Below are 20,171 nucleotides of genomic sequence, written 5' to 3' on the forward strand. Positions count from 1 at the left end.
CCTGGCATTGGCCACTGTTGGTAGACAGGATACTGGGCTGGATGAACTTTTGGTCTGACTCAGTATGGCCATTCTTATGTTCTTATGCATGGACATGTGACTTGCCCATGTAACTCCAAAACTCCATCTTGGGGCTAAATTCTGGATAGGAGAGAGGAAGGGGTCTCCACCCACAAGAGAAAGTCTATTTAAGCCCCCCTTCATTTTGTCTTCAGATAGATCAAGAGATATCCTTTGGGGGTGGAGAGGCTACCTAAAAGAAACTGGAACAAAGGACAGTAACCCCGGGGGTGTGAGTGATTGCTGGACCAGACTAGAAGGAGGCTAGTCTGTAAAAGAAGCTTACTGGAACATCTCTGAGGTTTCATCTGTAATCACTTTCTTACTATATTAGGCATAGACTTGTGAGTTTTATTTTGTTTTGTTTGGTAATTTACTTTGTTCTGTCATTACTTGGAACCACTTAAATCCTACTTTTTGTATTTAATGAAATCACTTTTTACTTATTAACCCAGAGTATGTATTAATTCTGGGGAGAGAGGGGGGCAAGCAGTTGTGCATCTCTCTCTCTCAGTGTTACAGAGGGCGAACAATTTATGAGTTTATCCTGCATAAGCTTTATACAGGATAAAACGGATTTATTTGGGGTTTGGACCCCATTGGGAGCTGGGCATCTGAGTGTTAGAGGAAAAAAACACTTCTTAAGCTACTTTCAGTTAAGCCTGCAGTTTGTGAACGTGGTTCAAACCTGGGTTTGTGTTTGTAGCTGGTAAGCATGTCTGGCACAACCAGGCAGGGTTCTGGAGTCCCAAATTGGCAGAGAAAGCAGGGGCAGTAGTAGCCTTGGCACATCAGTTGGCAGCCCCAAGGGGGTTTCTGTGATCCGACCCATCACAGTATAATAACGCAGAAAAGGAAGAAATGTTGAATAAAAATTTCTGTTCTCTATTGGTGGGGGAGGGGGAAGGGAAACAGATGATCTAGTGAGATCAAATGTCATGACAACACTCTTGCCTTTCCACTAATATCTCAGGAGGATGTTAAACAGCAGCAACTAAAGTTAGACATTTTAAAATCATTAAATCCAGATACCTTGCATCCGAAAGTCTTAAAAGAGCTGACTGAGGAGCTTGCTGGATCATTAATTTGATATTCAATAGGTTCTGGAGCACTGGGGAAGTCTCAGACTGGAAGAAAGCTAATGTTGTGCCAATATTTTAAAAGGGTAAATGGGATGACCCAGGTAATGATGGGCCCGTCAACCTGATCCCAGGCAAAATAATGGAGTGGCTGATAGAGGACATGATTACCCAAGAAATAAAAGATGTTAATATAATTAATGCCTATCAACATAGGTTTATGGAAAATAGATCCTGTCAAAATAACTTGATATCATTTTTGATGAGATTACAAGTTTGGCCGATAAAGGTAGTAGTGTTGATATACTTACACTTCTGTAAAGCGTTTGACTAGGTACCACATGCCATTTTGATTAAAAAACTAGAACATAAAATTAACATGGCACATATTAAAAGGATTAAAAACTGGCTTACTGATGATCTAAAAATGTAACTGTTAATAGGAAGTCATCATTGAATGGGCGGTTTTCTTAGTGGGGTCCTGCAGGTATCAATTCTTGGCCTTACGCTATATAACATTTTTATTAGTGACCTGGAAGAAAATATAAAATCATAATTGATAAAGTTTGCAGGTGACACACAAATTGGGGGAGTGGTAAATAATGGAGAGGCTAAGTCACTGATTCACAGTGGATCACTTGGGAAACTGGGAACAAGCAAACAATATATGTTTTAATATGGCTAAATGTAATTTATACATCTAGGAACAAAGAATGTAGGCCATGCTTACAAGATGGGGGATTATCCTGGGGAGAACTGACTCTGAAAAAGATTTTGGGGTCGTGGTGGATAATCACCTGAACATGAGCTCCTAGTATGATGCTGTGGCCAATGCAATGCAAGGATGCATAATACCGTGTCAAGTTCTGGTGCCCGCAAGAAGGATGTTGATAAATTGAAGAGAGTTCAGAGAGGAGCAATGAGAACAATTAAAGGATTAGAAAGTGCCTTTTAGTGAAAGAGTCAAGAAGCTCAACCTATTTAGCTTAACAAAGAGAAGGGTAAGAGATGAATTGATTACAGTCTATTAGGACCTATATGGTGAACAAATATTTGGGCATGTCTATCCTGGCAAAGTTACAGTGCCAGCAGTTACAGCACTGCTCAGAGAGTGCTGAAGAGAAACTGCTGTTGTGTGTTCACACTGTCAGCTGCCTGCGCAATAGCGTGTTCACACTTGAGGCACTTGCAGCAGTATTTGGAGCGGTGCACTCTGGGCAGCTATCCCACAGAGCATCTCTTCCTCTTCTGCCGCTAAGACCTGTGGGAAGGCGGATGGGGTCACGGGGCATCCTGTGTCCTGTCCCAATGCCCTGTGATGCATTGCTTCGCATCCCAGAAATCCCTGTGCTTCCGTCCGCATTTGGCACCACCTTTCAACAGTTTGTGTACTGCGCGCCCTGCCTCTTTGGGCTGCAGGAACGGATCCCAAACCGTTGACCAGTATGCTGCTCGCTCTGACTAACATGTCACAAGTGGAAGTGGAGTTATTCCTTAAACTACAAAGGCAAGAGGAGTGTGACATTGATCTCGCCATGCATAGTAGTTATGACATGAGATTGCTTGTGGCATTCATGGAAGTGCTGACCACAGCAGAACGCCACTTTTGGGCTCAGGAAACAAGCACTGAGTGCTGGGATCACATCATCATGCATGTCTGGGATGATGAGCAGTGGCTGCAGAACTTTTGGATGAGGAAAGCCACATTCATGGGATTGTGTGATGAGCTTGCCCCAGCCCTGCAGCACAAGGACATGCGAATGAGAGCTGCCCTATCGTTGGAGAAACGTGTGGCGATTGCACTGTGGAAGCTGGCTACTCCAGACTGCTACCAATCGGTCGCTAACCAGTTTGGTGTGGGAAAGTCGACTGTTGGACTTGTGTTGACGGAAGTGTACAGGGCCACTAATCTCATCCTGCTCCAAAAGACCGTGACTCTGGGCAACATGCATGACATTGTGGATGGCTTTGCACAAATGGGCTTCGCTAACTGTGGAGGGGCAATAGGTGGCAGGCATATTCCAATTCTGGCACCAGACGATCTAGTCACTGAGTACATTAATCACAAGGGGTATTTCTCAATGGTTCTCCGGGCGCTTGTGGATCACCGTGGGTGTTTCACAGACATTAACGCAGACTGGTCTGAAAAGGTGCATGACGCATATATCTTTCAGAACACTGGCCTGCTCAGGAAGTTGCAAGCAGAGACTTTCTTCCCGGACCAGAAGATCACTGTAGGGAAAGTCAAAATGCCCATTGTGATCCTGGGAGACCCCATCTACTCCTTAATGCCATGGCTTATGAAGCCATATATAGGGCAAGTTGACAGCAGCAAGGAGCGGATCAACAACAGGCTGAGCAAGTGCAGAATGACTGTTGAGTGTGCTTTTGGCTGTTTAAAAGCCCGCTGGCGCTGCCTCTATGGGAAGCTGGACCTGGCCAATGACACTATTCCTATGCTTATAGCAGGGTCCTCTACGCTCCATAATACTTGTGACGAAAAGGATGAAAGCTTCACTCAGGGCTGGACCACAGAGACACAGCGCCTGGAGGCTGAGTTTGAACAGCCAGAGACAAGGGCTATTAGCGGGGTACAGCGCGGGGCCATAAGGATCAGGGATGCCTTGAGGCAGCAATCTGAATCTGAAAGCCACTAATATTTGTTGCTACGCTCGGGATTGCAGTGCTTGTAATGCTAGGACATGATTGGTGCACATGATGCAATAAGGGGGTTTAACATAATTGTATGTTGCTTTGCAGTGCTCTTTTTGCTTTCAATTAATAGAATAAAGATTGCTTTCAAACCAACACAATTCTTTTATTAAAAGACAACAACTGGAGGAAAGAGTCAAAAAAACAAACAAACAAACAAACAAACCCATCAGCAGTTAGCGGTATGGGGGAAGAGAAAGTCTCAGGAGGAGGAGGGGTCCCGGGATGGCTAAAGATTTGTGTATGTTCAGGAATCATAGCCAACCTTCTCCTCTGGAGTACAATGCAGTGGGTACTGTACTTCAGCAAGGCCAAACTGCAGAGGGATGGGTGTTGAGTGCTGTGGGTAGTGGGAGTCCACAGTGCTGGACTGTGAGGGGGGAGGAGTGGAATGCCACAGGTATAGACTGGAGCCAGGAGGTTGATAAGAGTGTGTTGGCAGTGTCTGGGGGGCACATGGGAAAAAGTTTTGCGACAGCGGCTGCAGGGGAGGGCGGGTGCGGAGCTGCTCGGTTTGAAGAGCTAGTATCGCCTGGAGCGTGTCTGCTTGGCGCTCCATAACCTTTAAGAGCCGCTCCGTGACTTCATTCTGGAGTGCTGCGTTCTCCTTTCAGTCCCTCTTCTCGCTGTCCCACCACTCCTTCAATTCCTGTTTCTCAGCGACGGAGTGCATCATAACATTGCACAGAAAGTCCTCCTTAGTTCTTCTTGGCAGCTTTCTAATTCTGCGCAGCTGTTGATAACAAAGAGGGAAGCTGGGCTCCCAAGGTCATCTCTGTGAAGTTTAAATGCAACATTTTACAGAAGCAGTATGGTTTGCAACACCGACAACACTGATTCAGTGCTTTAAAACACAGCCAGTACTCACACACCTGTCACTAACTGGCTGATCCCAGGCAAGCACACATGAGCCACAAGACTCCCAAAATGGTGAGTAGCTGCAGGGGGAGGGTGAATCACTCTTCCCGGACCCTGCTGTACTCTGGTCACATGGCTCTTGGGGAGAGTCAGCACGTAGGGGAGGCCTGATAATCATTCCTGTCCCCACACTTTCCACAGGATGTGATCATTATGGAAGATATCTTGCTGCTGAGGGTGAGCAGGAATCAAGGGTCTTCTCCAAGCCTGTGGCTTCCGCCCTGGCCCCTATGCGGCTCGCCTGTGTGCAGCAATGGTCGTGTTTCCCCCCTCCACCCCCCCATGATGGCACAATGGGGCAGGAAAGTTACCATTACTGGGGGAAGAAACAAAGCAGCTCTGCCGAAGAACCTGCGGCAGGGGATTGCCCAGTATCTCCACGAGAGTTTCCTTGAGATCTCTGAGGGAGAGTCCTGTGAAGTGAGGAAGTCAATCAATAGCCTGTTCCGCCTCTCAGACTAGGCATGCGGTGGGAGACAAGCCTGCTTTCTGCAACCCTCCTGCCCCCAACAACTCGCTTCAGTGATTCCCAAAATCACATCCACTTACCAGGATCCTCCTCTCCTGTTTGCACTTCGCCAATCTCTGACAGCTGTGACTGACTAGGCTCCTCCGGGGTAGAAAAGAGCTCCTGGCTGCATGCATCTCTGGCCTTTGAGTCATCCTCTGTGTCTGGGTCTCCCTTCCACTCCACATCCTCGTCCAAGATTTCCACCTCCTGGCTCAGTCCACTCTCGACTGGCACGTGAGCCAATTAAGTATCCACAGTGGTCTTTGCAGTGAACGTGGGGTTGCTGCTGAGTATCATGTCCAGCTCTTTGTAAAACCGATAGCTTGTGGGTGCAGCCCTGGAGTGGCGGTTTGCCTCCTGCGCCTTGTGGTAGGCGTTCCGCAGCTCCTTCATTTTGACCCTGCACTGTCATGCCTCTTGAAATCTGTCCATAGGTATCATAATTCCTATGGCTGGAGTGCAGCTGGGAATGGACAGCCTCCTCTCCCCAAATGCTGATGAGGTCCAGCAACTCGGCATTGCTCCAAGAGGGGGATCGCCTGGTGCATGGAGCAAGCATGGCCACCTGAAAAGATGCGCTGAGATCACTGCACCCATCACCGAGCAAACAAGAAGGGGACTTTCAAATTTCCAAAGGAATTTATGGGGTGGGGATGATGGTTGGTCACCTGAGGGCAGGGCAGTAGAGTTCAAACTGATGACCAAAGAGGTGAGAACAGGCATTGTGGGACACCTCCCAGAGGCCAATCGCAGCGCTGTTATTGCCACAGTGTCTACACTGGCACCACAGCACTGTAGCCCCAGCGCAGAAAGCTGTACGCCTCTCGTTGGGGTGGTTTTTTTAAAGCGCTACAACTGTGTAGTTACTGCGCACTATGTGGCTTGGCAGTGTGTACACTTCGGGAGTTACAGCGCAGAAAGCTGCTTTACTGCGCAGAAACTTGCCAATGTAGACAGGGCCTTTGATAATGGGCTCTTCAGTCTAGCAGAGAAAGGTATACTATGATCCAATGGCTGGAAGTTGAAGTTAGATAATTCAGATTGGACACAGAGTGTAAAATGTTAACAGTGAGGGCAATTAACCATTGGAACAATTTACAAAGGTCTTGGTGGATTTTCCATTACTGGCAATTTTTAAATGACGATTGCATGATTTTCTAAGAGATATGCTCTAGGAATTTTAGGGAAGTCCAATGGCCTGTGTTGTACTGGAGGTCAGACTAGATGATCACACTGTTGGCCTTGGAACCGATGATTCAGGGCAATAGGAAGTTTGGCTTCTTGTCACACATGTTCCAACCAACTACCACCAGCAACTGGAAAGGTTACTGCATGTAACAGATGTAAGGTAAACTGGTGTTGTAAACTCAAGGTGTTCCAGTTAGTTTCAATGCCTTTTTGATCAGTGTATAAAGACGAAGACCTCAAATACACTGATGGATGTTACTTCCCCACAAAGGACAGGGCTATTCTGAATGGCAGGGTCCACTCAAACCTGTTCTCCAGAGCTTTATACTGTGTAGAACAGCAAGATTATCCCTGTCTGTTGGGAATATTCTGACACAGTATTCACAGGGGCACTTTAGGGAGGGCAGGAGGTAGGTCTCCTGCCCCGCCCCTGAGTTTTGTACAGGTCTGCTCACAGTGCACATCCTAGCCCCAGGTGGAGCTCTTAACTGCAGCACAGCCTGAATGTGGAATGTGAATTCTGCAGAGGAGAGGTGCTGCTCCCAGTTTGTTCCCCTGGGGCAGGGAGTCAGTATTTTGTTTATAAACAGAGGCAAGGTGATTAAGATAAGAAAGGGCTAGTAATTAAATTAAGGATCTGGAAGTCATTAGATGAGCCTGTAAAACAGGATGGGGGGGGAGGGGGAAGGAGAAGGGCGTTGAAGAGAGAACACAGGAGACTGAGAAGAAATACAGCCAAGTCCTCTGAGCCAAGGTTACATTCAGAAAAGATGGAGATGTGAGGGGGATAAGTGAAAAGAAGAGGCCAAAACCAAGGGAAGAGATAGCACTGCTATGGAGAAGTTCCCACCCTACTTGTGGTAATTATGTGGCCCCATCACCATAGGATCTGAGCATCTCACCATGTCTAACCTATTTCTCCTCGCACACCCTCTGTGAGGTAGAGCAGTGCTGTTATCCCCATTGTACAGATGGGGCACTGAGGCACCAAGAGATTAAGGGCCAGATTTTCAAAGGTATTTAGGCACCTAGTGGTATTTTCAAAAGTGTTTAGAAGGTTAGGTGCTTTGTAAAAAAGCAGTGTTGCCAACTCTCATGATTTTGTCCTTGTTTTCCTTAAAACCTCAGCTCCTGGAGTCAAGTGGATATGTGATGATTTCAGCTTTCATTCATAAAGAAAAAGTAAGTTTCTAGCCCTCATGGCTGTGGAGAAAGCTTCAAAATGTGACCCAGTGCACCCTCAAGGGTCAAAAAGCTAAAGACTAACAAAAAGAACACCAAATCTATTCTTTTTTACATAATCTAATTATTTTTAAGCCAATCTCATGATTTTTGGTGAACCTGACTCATGATTTTTGAACATTAGAGTTTGGCAATACTGTGAAAGAGACCTGAAACTGTCAGTTTCACTCCTGTTTAAAGTAAGTTTCTAGTCTATTATTTGTAGTATGGTAACACCTCTAGAGCCCCGGGGCGGTTGAAAGATAAACTCACAGAGCCTTGCCTTAGTAGGATGTTTCCAAAAGTTAAATGACCTATTCCAAGCTTGGTGAACTGCAAAAAGTAAGAAGTGTAAATGACAGAAAGGAATCGAGATTTTTCTACAACTATTTCAACTGTTGTATTCAAGAGTTAGTAAAAAAGTAAGAATATTAATTGAACATTAATATTTTAAACCTAACCAGTGTCCCTTAAGTGACTTGACACAAGATGTCAGAACATGTTATTAGATCCAGCTGAATGGATCTAATATGTATTTACTTTTCCTTCTTTACATAGGAATTAGATACAATACTCCTGCCAGCTAATTTCTAAGTTATTATCTGCAAAACACCTAGAGTTTTCAGGTGCCTAACTCACCCCTGGAATCGTGGTTAAAGTCCGCGCCTATTCTGAAATGATGCCCCTGGACGGAACATCACACCCCTGAGATTGTGAGCAGGAGGCAGCTCCATCAATGGCCTCCATTGCTGTCCCAGAGTCAGGAGAGAACTGGCGGTGTAGGAATAACACAGCCTATCCACCTACCAGGGGCAAGTGAGGCGTTGCGTTTCCCTATCGCCATCCACTCAAGGCGTTTCACAATCGAGCCGGCCCCGCTAGCAGGTGGCAGTATCCTCCCGGCAGCCGAGGCAGGCAGCAGGACCCAGGAGTCCTGACTCCCATCCCCGGGCTTGGTTAGGATGCTGCTGCTACGGCACACACCGCTCCCAGCCCCCCGCAGCGGGTGAGCAGGGCCCGGACCCCACCCGATCCTCTCAGCTCAGCCCCTACGGCCCGGGGGGGGGTCTTTCTTCCACAGGTCTGTCCCCAGATCGCAGGCTGCCCCCGCCACGCACCCACCCGCAGCCGCTCCCTTACTGATCTCTCCGGCCTCCTCCTCCTCCTCCGGCTCCCCCTGTTCGGGGGGCAGCCGGGCCAGCGCTGCCACTACAGCCTCCTCAGCCGCCATCTTCCCCACACACAGCACGGAACCACGGCCTGGGGAGCGGAGCGGGAGTCCAAGCCGCAAACGCCTCTCCTGACGGGGGGGGGGAGGGAGAGGGCGCTGTTCGCGGCTCGCTTCCTCTCACTGGGCAGACGGCCGCGCCGTCTCGCCGCAAGGGGGCGCGATCCAGTCGTTCGGGCCCCGCGAATAAAACTACGCTTCCCGAGATGCATATCTGCAAAAAACTACACTACCCAGAATACACCGGGATCACAGCGCCCAACCGCCCTCCCCTGGCAGGGACTGTGACGTTAAAATGTCTTCAGCGGCCAACAGGCGCAATGAGAAAACTACACTACCCAGAATGCCAGTGGGATGAGGTCTCCGTTGGGCCTTGGCTAGACGGCGCCACAGTGAGTAGAGCTCCGGGCTGTGTTTGCGGGGGTGTCTGTGTTCCCCAGTCTCTGCCTTGGGCTGGCTGGGGGCTGGGAGAGCGGTTCGCTCACTTACTCGGGGGGGCGAGTGGCTGGCTGCCCCTTTTCGGGGAAGGGGTGTGTGGTTCTCTGGGGCTGGATGGGGCATTTCCTGGGGGTGGCAGGGAGGCTGCCCGCGGGGTCTGCGAGGTATCACGCCCCCGCTGCTGCTGTAAACATAGGGGAGGGGGTGGTGTGGTGCTGGGGAGCAGCTGGAGCTGCTGAGGGGCTGGAGGGGGAAGTCACCGACCTGTTCTTAGGGCTGGAGTTCTCTCTGCTTCCCCTTCTTTGGCGTGGGCGCCACGATCGTGGGTGCACAAGGGTACTGACCTGCGAGGTGAAAAGGGGCTTAGGTAAATTCGCTGTCTGCCCTCACAAGCGATTAGTGACCCTACGGAATCGCTCTGGGATAGCAGGTGCTGACGGACCTGACCCACCCATTCCAGGTGGCGTTTCTTCTAAGGCCAGTCTCCATTGCCCATTTGTTCACTTTTAAAACAAGCAGCTTTGTGCTTTATCCCGTGCTGAACTTCATGCCTGAGAGGAGCTGCCTGTAAACATCCATATGCTCCTTAAACCCTCCTTAAAACTTCTTTGCCGTGATGCCTGCAAAAAGCGCAAACAAGCAAAACTTGACCAATATTGTCTCATTATTTACTTGTACTCTCCCATCTGTCTCTCTATATCAATCTGTTGTCTCTTGCTTAGATTGTATGCTATTTGGGACAGGGTCCACCTTTTGTTCTGTTTTTGTCCCTACCACAATGGGCACTGGTCCATGACTAGGGCTCCTAGGCACTATGGTGATAATAATATTAAGTCTGACAGGCTGGTTCTTGCCCACATGCTTGCCGTCTAACTGTGCACCATATGTGGGGCTGAGAAGGAATTTTCCCCCAGGTCAGATTAGCAGTGACCGTGGGGTGGGGGTTGCCTTCTTCTGTAGCATGGGGTCTAGGTTGCTTGCCAGGATTGTCTGGAATCATTTCCCTGTCATCACAGGGGCCTTGGGCGTTGGTGTACCTTGGTCCTCCAGTTCTTTGCCTTTGTGGCACACAGGGGCTTGGTCTGCTGAGGATTGTAATACTTTAGTGTAATTTGGGTTGCTGGGTGGTGTTAGTGGCCTGTGATATCCAGGTGAGACTAGATGATCTAGTGATCCCTTCTGGCCTTAAATTCTATGATTCTGTGATATGACGTTATTGGGCTTACTCATCTCACACAAGGATGATCAACATTACGTACAGCATATTATTTCAGGCACACTTAAATCTACTTCTTTACTATAGTTTCCAGTCACTGTTCATAGAGTGGAAAGTGTAGCAAAGCTCATAACAAAATTGTGTGATATGTCACATCTACTGTTAATTAAAGACTTGTTTAATCTACCACATGTTCGTTTGCCCTCACAGCGCCCGTTGCGGATAAGTTTACCGGGTGAGGCTTTATGGTTGAGGATACGTGGCAAGCTTCATGGTCCGCAGACAGAGTGACAAATAATTATCTTGTATTCCACTCAGCATCAGCCCATGTTTTATTTACCACAAAGGCCATGGAGCCTTCTCTGCTATGTTTTGTACTGGACATGGAATTTATGCTGCAGCAGAATTTTGGTGGTGTTTAAGAACAATCTGCTATGTCAGTATGGGCAGCCACAAATCATGTCACACATTGTTGAGGACTACAAAATGACTCCACTTTTTAATGGTCTTCATGCCTTGAACATTGCTGATAAGAATGCTGTGGCTTGGCTTGATTGGATTGCATATGCCAAAGAAATAAATTGGGTTAGACTGGGGCGGGCAAATTTTTTGGCCTGAGGGCCGCATCGGGTTTCGGAAACTGTATGGAGGGTCGGTTAGAGGAGGGGGTTGTGCCCGCCCCCCTCCCACCCCCCCGGACTCATGCCCCATCCAACCTCCCCCGCTCCATGATGGCCCCCTCCTTCCCCCACCCCCCCAGGAGCCCTGCCCCATCCAACCACCCTTCTCCCTGTCCCCTGACTGCCTCTGGAATCCCTGCCTCTGACTGCTCCCCCTCAACCCCATCCAATCCCCCCCCATTCCTGACTGCCCCTCTGGGACCCCTGCCCCCAGTCAACCCCCCCTGTTCCCTGCCCTCTGACTGCCCTGATCCCCCCTGAATTCCCCTGCCCTCTATCCAAACCCTCCCCCCCCCCCCGCTCCCTGCCCCCTTACCGTGCTGCCTGGAGCCAGCCACACTGTCGCCACCATGCAGCACAGAGTCCCAGAAGCTTGCAGCCCCACCGCCCAGAGCATTGCGCCACTGGTGGAGTGAGATGAGGCTACGGGGCAGGGGGAACAGTAGGGGAGGAGCCGGGGGTAGCTTCCTGGGCCAGGAGCTCAGGGGCCGGGCAGGAGGGTCCCGCAGGCCGGATGTGGCCCACGGGCCATAGTTTGCCCACCTCTGGGTTAAACTGTTGTTAGAAAAATGTCGTTATATGTGTTTTTAAGAACACCTGAGCTTATCAGAGTTAAACATTTAATTTGCTTTTTCTGAGTTAATTTCAGTTTGCATTTTTCTTTTATATATGATGATGAAACTAACACAAAAATCAGTTGCACGTTTCAGTTCTTGTGCACTAAAGCTTTGTCTCATATTTGGTTCACCAATATTTTAGGGAAACTTTAAACCAGATTTGTTTTATGATCAGAAATTGTTTTAAAATTAATGAAAATGTTTTTATTAACATTACGGACAACTGTTTCCCACCCATCCTGAAATCAAACTTTTTAGGCCTACCTTACCTGAAAATGTCCCTTTTAATAGAATATATATTTTGCAGTTGGGAGGGGTCTGAAAAATCCTTGATCTTTGAAACTAGTTCTACCACTATGCCAACTAAATGCCATATTGTGCAGTTTGGGTTGCTGGGTGCACGGAGCTTCTACTTCCACTTTTTTTTTTTTCTTCATGCATTCTTCCCATACCTAGGATGGCAAACTTTTATCCTCCCTCCCCCCACCCCCAATCTAACCCCCCTGTATGATTAGGGATGGGTTCCTGGATCAAAGGTTTTTCTGGGCAACTTGGCCACCTTTCACGGCCCATGCTTCATGGTTGCTGCATTCAAAAAGATCAGTCTTCTAGGATCAGTTGGTCCCTCTCTCTGTGCATACTTCAGGGATGTAGCTTTAATGCAGTCCTACAAGATTCCACTGGAAGAGTGGAAAGGAGAAGAAATTAGGAGGGGAATGAAATAGTGATTTCACAGCTACACAGGTCAACAGTGATAATTTTCTTCTTTGCAATAAGTTCATAAGGCAGCAACAGATAAAAGGAGAGAGAAGAAAAATGGAGGTCCAGCTCCACAAACTTGTGAACAAGGTATTTCTGTAATTGAAGACAGGGAAGCTCTTTTTTACTTTATGCCACGCTCATCACCATAGTAGCTGAGTGCCTTCCAATAATGCATTAATAATGTGTCTAACATCTTTCATGTCACTTGCTCTCTCTCCCCACAGAGAGAAGTATGTGGTGTGGAGTGCTTTGTTGTGGTAGGTGGTTTTTGTTTGTTTGTTTCTCTCTGTCCCTCCTCCCCTGCTCTGGGATTCTCTAGTATTGTTGTTACAGTGAGATTTTAGTATCCAGCTATACTAGAGGTCTGCTTTTATTGTTCACACTGCTGTTAAGTGTAAATAGAAAAAAGAGAACTCATGAGGCTAAATTCAGGGGGAGGAAAGTTGAGTGTAAAGTATTTTTCTCCCCCAATCACATTTGATGCAGATAGTAATTAAAGATTAAATTACATGTATTTGGCAAGAAGTGGAAAGATAGTTGATTAACATTACTTTTTTTAGGGATTTGAGATGTCCAAAAAGAAATCCAAGAAGTCTGAGCAAAAGGAGGGAAGTTCGGATGGCTTGGATAACAAAGTAAGAAAACTAATACTCTTGTGAAAATAACATACATTTAAAGCAGAGTTTCAATTGCTTAGCAGATGTTTAATAGAGGAATGAATCAGTGGCTGAGAGGAAAGGTAGGGTCATGAGGGCAGGAACAAGAGTGAATCAAAGAGGTTCTTTTAAGTTTCACTCTGGTTTTCAGGAAGGCTGTGAGTAGTCTAGTTATAGAACGTGTAAGAGAAGCTTTCATCTTGGTGTATGCATTTTTTTCCTAAGAGAAATTGTCAGTCAGAAAGCAGTGTTGTTTATCTGCTAGATACAGCCCAAGGCTGAGCTGCCAATATTTTAACAAGTGGCTCCCACAGAAATGTGTTTTCTTAACCTGTGAGATTTGATTCCATCAATGACCAATATTACGAGTAGATTCCTAGTAATGGTAACATGCCTGTAATCAGTGACTGATTTTTAGATGTTTTTTTTCAGCAAATCACTTAAGAAAATCCTAGTCCAACAAGATAAATGTAGATTCTAACGGCCACAACCCCTATTTGGCCATGCTTGCAAACACAGTCAGAATAATCTCCCAACCTTTTGTGGATTTCATTTTATTTTATTGGTGACTGGTCTTCTGGTGGCTGTGTGCTATGCTACTGACAAACCAGTAATTCAGGTTAGCAAGTTTTCTCACTCAGAATTTAGGCGGGATGAAGTGAGGGAGAGAGCAATCAAATGGTGTTATATGTGCTCCTCAAAGTGGGAGTAGTTTGGAAGAGTGCAGAAATATGGCTGGCAGAGTTTAGGGCATTCTCTGAAGGTGATTATAGGCGTTGAGAGGCTTTTGGAAAAAGGAATAATGTGTGTGAGGAGAAAATGAATATAAGTACATCACTCTTGATTCTTGGCAAACAAGTTACTCAGACTTCAGTTGCATAGCAAATGTGTACTTAAAAATGTTATAATCACCTGATTTCCCCCTTGTTTGCTTCTCAATTATATTCTTTTAGCCTTCTTGTTCTAAGACTACCAGTAATAAAACAAAGGCATCCAGCTTGGCAAGCTCAACACCTTCCTCAGAGAAAACAAAATGGGTGAGTAGTGTCAAACTATTGGACATAATCACTTTATAAAATCTTCCCCCTTAACCCTTTGTCTCTTGTTTCCAATATAAACTGACTTTTAGGATAGGACTGTCTCATAATCTGTTTGTATAGTGACTAGCACAATGGATCTTTGATCTAAGGAGGGTTCCCCAGGCACTACTGTAATATAATAATAAATAATTATCTTGCATTCAGGTACAATGGAAACATAGTAGAAATGTCCCTCTAGGTGTCTTGGCTGTATTCAGCAGTACCCATTGTTGAACTCTCTTACAAAACAATACCTATTGCTGATATGTTCTCCTCACATGTGTGCAGGCATGCAACAGTAGACAGTAGGGCTGCCAACTTTCTACTGGCACAAAACCGAACACCCTAGCTTCGCCCCTGCCCCAAGGCCTCGTTCCTCCCCCCGCCCCGCTCACTACATTTTCCCCCTCCCTCTTTCCCCACACTCACTTTCACTGGGCTGGGGCAGAGGGTTGGGATGTGGGTGAAGGCTCTAAATGGGGGGTGTGGGCTCTGGGGAGGGGCCAGAAATGAGGGGTTCAGGGTGCAGGAGGAGGCTCCAGGCTGGGCAGGGAGCTGGGGTGCAGGAGGCAGTGAGGGCTGGGGGTGAGGATGAGGGATTTGGAATGTGGGAGGGGGCTGTAGGTTGAGGCACGGGGTTAGGGTGCAGGAAGGGGTGAGGGCTCTGGTCTGGGAGTGTGGGCTCTGTGGTACAGGAGGGGTCTCCGGGTTTGGGGGGCTTAGGGCTGGGGGTTGGGGTGCAGGAGGGGGTACAGGCTCTGGGCTGGGGCCAACAGGAATGAGGGATTTGGGGTGCGAGGGGGGGGGGGGGGTCTGGGTTTGGGTGGGGCTCAGGGCTGGGGCTTGAGTTTGGGGCTGAGGCTTACCTCTGGTAGCACCCCCGCTGCACCACTGACCGGGAGCCAAGGCAGGCTTCCTGCCTGTGCTGGGGCACCGTGCTGCGCCCCGGAAGTGGCCAGCAGGTCCAGCTCCTAGGCAGGGGGGCAGGCAGGAGGCTCCCCGGTGCGCGCTGCTCTTGCCTGCAGGCACTAACACCCCCCCCCCCCCCCCCCCGTGAACCAGCCAATGGGAGTGCGGAGTCAGGGCCGTGGCAGTGCGCAGAGCCCCATGGGTCCCGTCCCCCCCGCAGGAGCCAGACCTCCTGGCTGCTTCCAGGGCTCAGCATGGTGCCCCAGGACAGGTAGGAACTAGCCTGTCTTGGCTCCACAGCACCAGCAACCGGACTTCAAACATTCCAGTTGGCAGTGCTGACCGGAGCCGCCAGGGTCCCTTTTCAACCAGGTGTTCCAGTCAAAAACTAGATACCTGGTCATCCTAGTAGAGAAGTGTTGCCAACACTAGTGCAATTGTACTTGCTAGCCTTGTGTAATCTATCGGTTTTCTTAAAACTTCCCACTGTGACCCTATCACTGGTACTGCAATGTTTTAACCATTGTGTTACTTAGACCTGTTCTGAAGGATATTAGATAGCACTGTGATTAAAACACTGCTCCATGCAAATACTCCTATTGTTGAAGCTACTGGAGCTGTGCTATTTCTAGTGTAATGGTGGGAGACTTTCCAACAATTGCCATTGTAAACACAACCTATTGTAGATAAAGAACCATGTTTTAACCAACTTAACGTGATGATAGATAGTGCTGGGGTGTGTTCTGTTCATACAAGCAAGGTTAAACCATCCCGGCTCTTTGAGCTCTGGTCAAGTGAAAAATTCTCTAAGTTGATCTGATCATAATCCTATTTAAGTATGGCTGTTTTAGTGGTGTAGACAGGACCACAGGGAAAAGATGTGAATTGTATGGAAAATTCTGCAACTTCTAGTCCCCGTTAGGTGTGAAATTGCTTGGCATACACTGCTGGTTGGAAATATAAAACAGGGGAAACTTGTTGCTCATACAAAACCAAAACAGAAAAAACAAAGTTCAGACTTGTTCCCACTTGTGCATGAAGATGTATATAATTAGGGCACTTTGTTTTTCTTTTTCTTTTTTCCCCATGAATTTATTGGTGTTTATTACTACAACAATTAAAGAACAGGTGAAAATCAGTGCAAAAATATTATTTTTTCTGGGTAAATATTGTGGTTTATTTTGGTGGATGGAAGGATCAGGGTAAAAGTATTCAGTAGATTGAATTCTGTTAATCAAAGCCTTAATGTGGTTTGCTGCAGAACTAAAACAGAACTCAAAACTCAATGCCAACTCTGAGTTTGAGAAAACAATATACACCTCTACCCCGATATAACACGAATTCGGATATAACGCGGTAAAGCAGCGCTCTGGGGGGGCGGGGCTGCGCAATCCGGCGGATCAAAGCAAGTTCAATATAACGTGGTTTCACCTATAACGCGGTAAGATTTTTTTTTTTTTTTTTTTTTTTTTGGCTCCCGAGGACAGCGTTCTATTGCGGTAGAGGTGTATCTCTAATCCCTAATTTTTTTTCATTTGAATAAACAATTTACTGTTGTAGACTTAGAACTACTAACCTATAAATATTTACATGTAATAATTAGGCCACACCATTTGCAGTGCATACACTCAACTTCATCTTTTTCTCCTATTTTTGTTTTTTTAAGCTTTTGAATACTTCCTTGTGTTCTGAAATGTATTCTGATACAGATTTTCGTTTTCCCATTTTTAGTGTGTCAGATCTTTAAACTGGTATCTGCCAACAGCTTGAAATGTGTACTTGGTGGGCATGAGATTTATCAATACGTTGAAATACACATGTACTTTAGAGCTTACGTGTATACCTGTTTTATTGTGTGTATTTTCTAGACCGGGGTGGGCAAACTTTTTTTGGCCTGAGAACTGCATCGGGTTTCAGAAATTGTATGGAGGTCCGGTTAGGGGAGGCTGTGCCTCCCTAAAGAGGCAGGCATGGCTCGGCCCCTGCCCCCTTCCGACCTCCTCCCCTCCCCCGCTTCTCGCCCCTGACGGCCCCCTGGGATTCCTGTCCGATCCAACCACCCCTTCTCCCTGTCCCCTGGCCGCCCCATCCAACCCTTCTTCTCATTCCTGACTGTCTCACCCCTGCCCCATCCACCGCCCCTGTTCCCTGACCGCCCCTGGAACCCCTGCCCCTGACTGCCTCCCGCCACCCCATCCAACCCCTCCTATCCTTCCTGACTGCCCCCCCCCCCCCGAACCCCTGCCCCCATTCAACTGCCCCGACCCATATCCACACCCCGGCCTGTGACCACCCCCCGAACTCCCCTGCCCTCTATCCAAACCCCCTCTCCTGCTCCCTGCCCCCTTACCGCGCAGCCTGGAGCACCGGTAGCTGGCGGCGCAGCTGCACCAGGACAGGCAACCGCGATGCCTGGCTGGAATCAGCCACGCACTGCGCAGTGCAGAGCACCGGGTCAGGCCAGGGTCTGCAGCTGCGCTGCCTCAGGAGCTCACAGCCCTGCCGCCCAGAGCATTGCGCTGGCGACGCAGTGAGCTGAGGCTGCGGGGGAGAGGGAACAGCAGGGAAGGGGTCGGGGGTAGCCTCCCGGGCCAGGAGCTCAGGGGCCGGGGAGAATGGTCCCGCGGGCCAGATGTGGGACAAAGAATGTACAGTAATTCCTCACTTAAAGTCGTCCCGGTTAACGTTGTTTTGTTGTTACGTTGCTGATCAATTAAGGAACATGCTCCTTTAAAGTTGTGTAATGCTCCCTTCTAACATCGTTTGGCAGCCACCTGCTTTGTCTACTACTTGGAGGAAGAGCAGCCCCTTGCAGCTAGCTGGTGGGGGCTTGGAACCAGAGTGGACCAGCAGCCCCTTCTCAGCTCCCCTTATCAGCTCCCTGCTCCCCTAAGTTCCCTGTGCAGTAGCTGCCTGCAGTTCAGCTGTGTTCCTCCCACCCCTGCCATGTGCTGCTCCTGCCCTTTGCCTTGGATCTGCTCCCCGAGACTCCTGCTTGCTATGCCGGGGGGGAGGGAAGGAAGGGGGGGGCTGTCAGTGTATCCCTCTGCTCCTGCACCCTGCTCTACCCCATCTTCCATAGAGCAGGGCTCAGGACTGAGGGAGCTTGCAGCAGCTGCGGTCTCAGCAAGCTGATCTAATTAACAAGGCAGTGTACTTAAGGAAAATGTGCATATCTCCCTCCCATTCCTGTTGCCTTGCAGAGTGAGAAAGTTAACCCTTGAGGGCTCAGCCAATTGCTAGTTCATCATTTAGCAGTAAGGGAAATATCCCACTGTGTACCAGTATTAAATTGTTTGTTTAAAACTTATACTCTGTGTGTATGTGTGTGTGTATATTATTTATATATATATAAATAAATGTCTTTTGTCTGGTAAAAGGTTCCAGGGAAATTTCTAACTCCCTTATTTACATTAATTCTTATGGGGAAATTGGATTCGCTTAACATCGTTTTGCTTAAAGTTGCATTTTTCAGGAACATAACGTTGTAGTTAAGTGAGGAGTTATTGTAATTTATACTTGCACGACTCTATCCTGCGAAGCTGTGACTCTGAAAGAGATTTGGGGTTTGTGATGGATAGTCACCTGAACGTGAGCCTCTAAAGTGGTACTGTGACCAAAAGAGCTAATGTGATCCTGGGTTGCATAAACAGGGGAATCCTGGGTAGGAGCAGAGAGGTTATTTTACCTCTATATTTGGCACTGGTTTGATCAATGGTGAAATACTTTGTCCAGTTCTGGAGCCCACAGTTCAAAAAGAATGTTGTTGGTAAATTGGAGGAGAGGGTTCAGAGAAAAGCCATGAGAATGATTAAAGGACTAGAAATCATGCCTTTATAGTGAGGAGCTCAGTCTATTTAGCTTAAGAAAGATGAGGTTGAGCGGTAACTTGATTACAGCCTATAAGTATCTGCATGGGGAACAGGTACATGATAATGAGCCCTTTGCTCTAGTAGAGAAGGTGTAACACAATCTAGTGGCTGAATCTAGACAAATTCAGACTGGAAATAAGATGTAAATTTTTGACAGCGAGGGTAACTATTGGAGCAGTTTGCCAAGGATCATGTTGTATTCTCCATCACAGACAATTATTTAAAATCAAGATTGCATGTTCTTCTAAAAGATATGCTCTAGGAATTATTCTAAGGACCTTCTGTGGTCTGTGTTATACAAGAGGTCAGATGATCAAAATGGTCCCTTCTGGCCTTGGAATCCTTGAATCTATGGACCAGGACTCCATTGTGCTAGGCTCTGTACAAACACAGAACAAAAAGGTGGCCCTAGCCACAAAGATCTTACTGTCTAAGTATAAAACAAGAGATGACAACAGATGATTATAGACAAATGATGTACAAGGGCATAATGAAACAATATTGGTGAGCATGATAGTGGTCTCAGCAAACAAGTGGCCTAACCGTGGTCATCTTTTTGTAAGTGTCATGGCAAAGGAGAATTATAAGGTGGGATTTGAATGAGATAGTTTTGCAAATGTTTATGGGATGCCCCTGAACATGAGGGGCTGGATGGGAATAACCACAAAGTGCTTGTTTCAAAATGTAACAAGTGGACAGTGGAGGCTGGCTTCATGGTCTGATTGGAGGTAGGAGCTGACGTCTTGCTAGTGAATGAAAAGTGATAGGTGGGGTAGAGAAGGGCCTTGAAAGTAAAGACAAGGAACTTTGTTTGTGTAATAGAGATGGGGAGAACCACTGAAGTGATGTGAAGAGAGGGGTGATGTGGTCGAAGTGATGAGGGTAAGAAAATTATCTATGCACCAGCATTCTGAATAGTGATGAGCCAGGCAGGGCCAAAGAAAAGGATGTTACAATAATCAAGATGATGAGAGCATGGATATGAGGGCTTTTTAATCTGTGTGGATGGATAGAAAAACCTGGAT

At 47.5% G+C, this 20,171-nt stretch overlaps 2 protein-coding genes across 13 annotated transcripts in view; one reads left to right on the plus strand and one right to left on the minus strand.

Annotated features, from left to right (window-relative positions):
* Nucleotides 1–9,638, minus strand: part of LOC135972087 (TRMT1-like protein) — a 45,867-nt gene extending 36,229 nt beyond the window's left edge. For 2 of the 8 annotated variants that reach the window (XM_065579431.1, XM_065579430.1), the window contains exon 1: nt 8,830–9,013. In XM_065579431.1, the coding sequence (XP_065435503.1) occupies nt 8,830–8,920 (91 nt within the window). In that variant the 5' untranslated portion in view covers nt 8,921–9,013. The other 6 variants (XM_065579428.1, XM_065579424.1, XM_065579423.1 and 3 more) reach the window with 6 other exon arrangements.
* The window catches only part of LOC135972088 (transcriptional protein SWT1-like), a 32,021-nt gene continuing 20,978 nt past the window's right edge, over nt 9,129–20,171 (plus strand). For 2 of the 5 annotated variants that reach the window (XM_065579418.1, XM_065579422.1), the window contains exons 1-4: nt 9,133–9,309; nt 12,855–12,887; nt 13,191–13,265; nt 14,240–14,323. In XM_065579418.1, coding sequence (XP_065435490.1) covers nt 9,238–9,309; nt 12,855–12,887; nt 13,191–13,265; nt 14,240–14,323 — 264 coding nt within the window. In that variant the 5' untranslated portion in view covers nt 9,133–9,237. Of the gene's footprint in view, nt 9,310–12,392; nt 12,718–12,854; nt 12,888–13,190; nt 13,266–14,239; nt 14,324–20,171 lie in introns of those variants that run through there. The other 3 variants (XM_065579420.1, XM_065579419.1, XM_065579421.1) reach the window with 3 other exon arrangements.

This window comes from Chrysemys picta, unplaced genomic scaffold (genome assembly GCF_011386835.1).
Source record: "Chrysemys picta bellii isolate R12L10 unplaced genomic scaffold, ASM1138683v2 scaf285, whole genome shotgun sequence".
Taxonomy (NCBI): domain Eukaryota; kingdom Metazoa; phylum Chordata; order Testudines; family Emydidae; genus Chrysemys; species Chrysemys picta.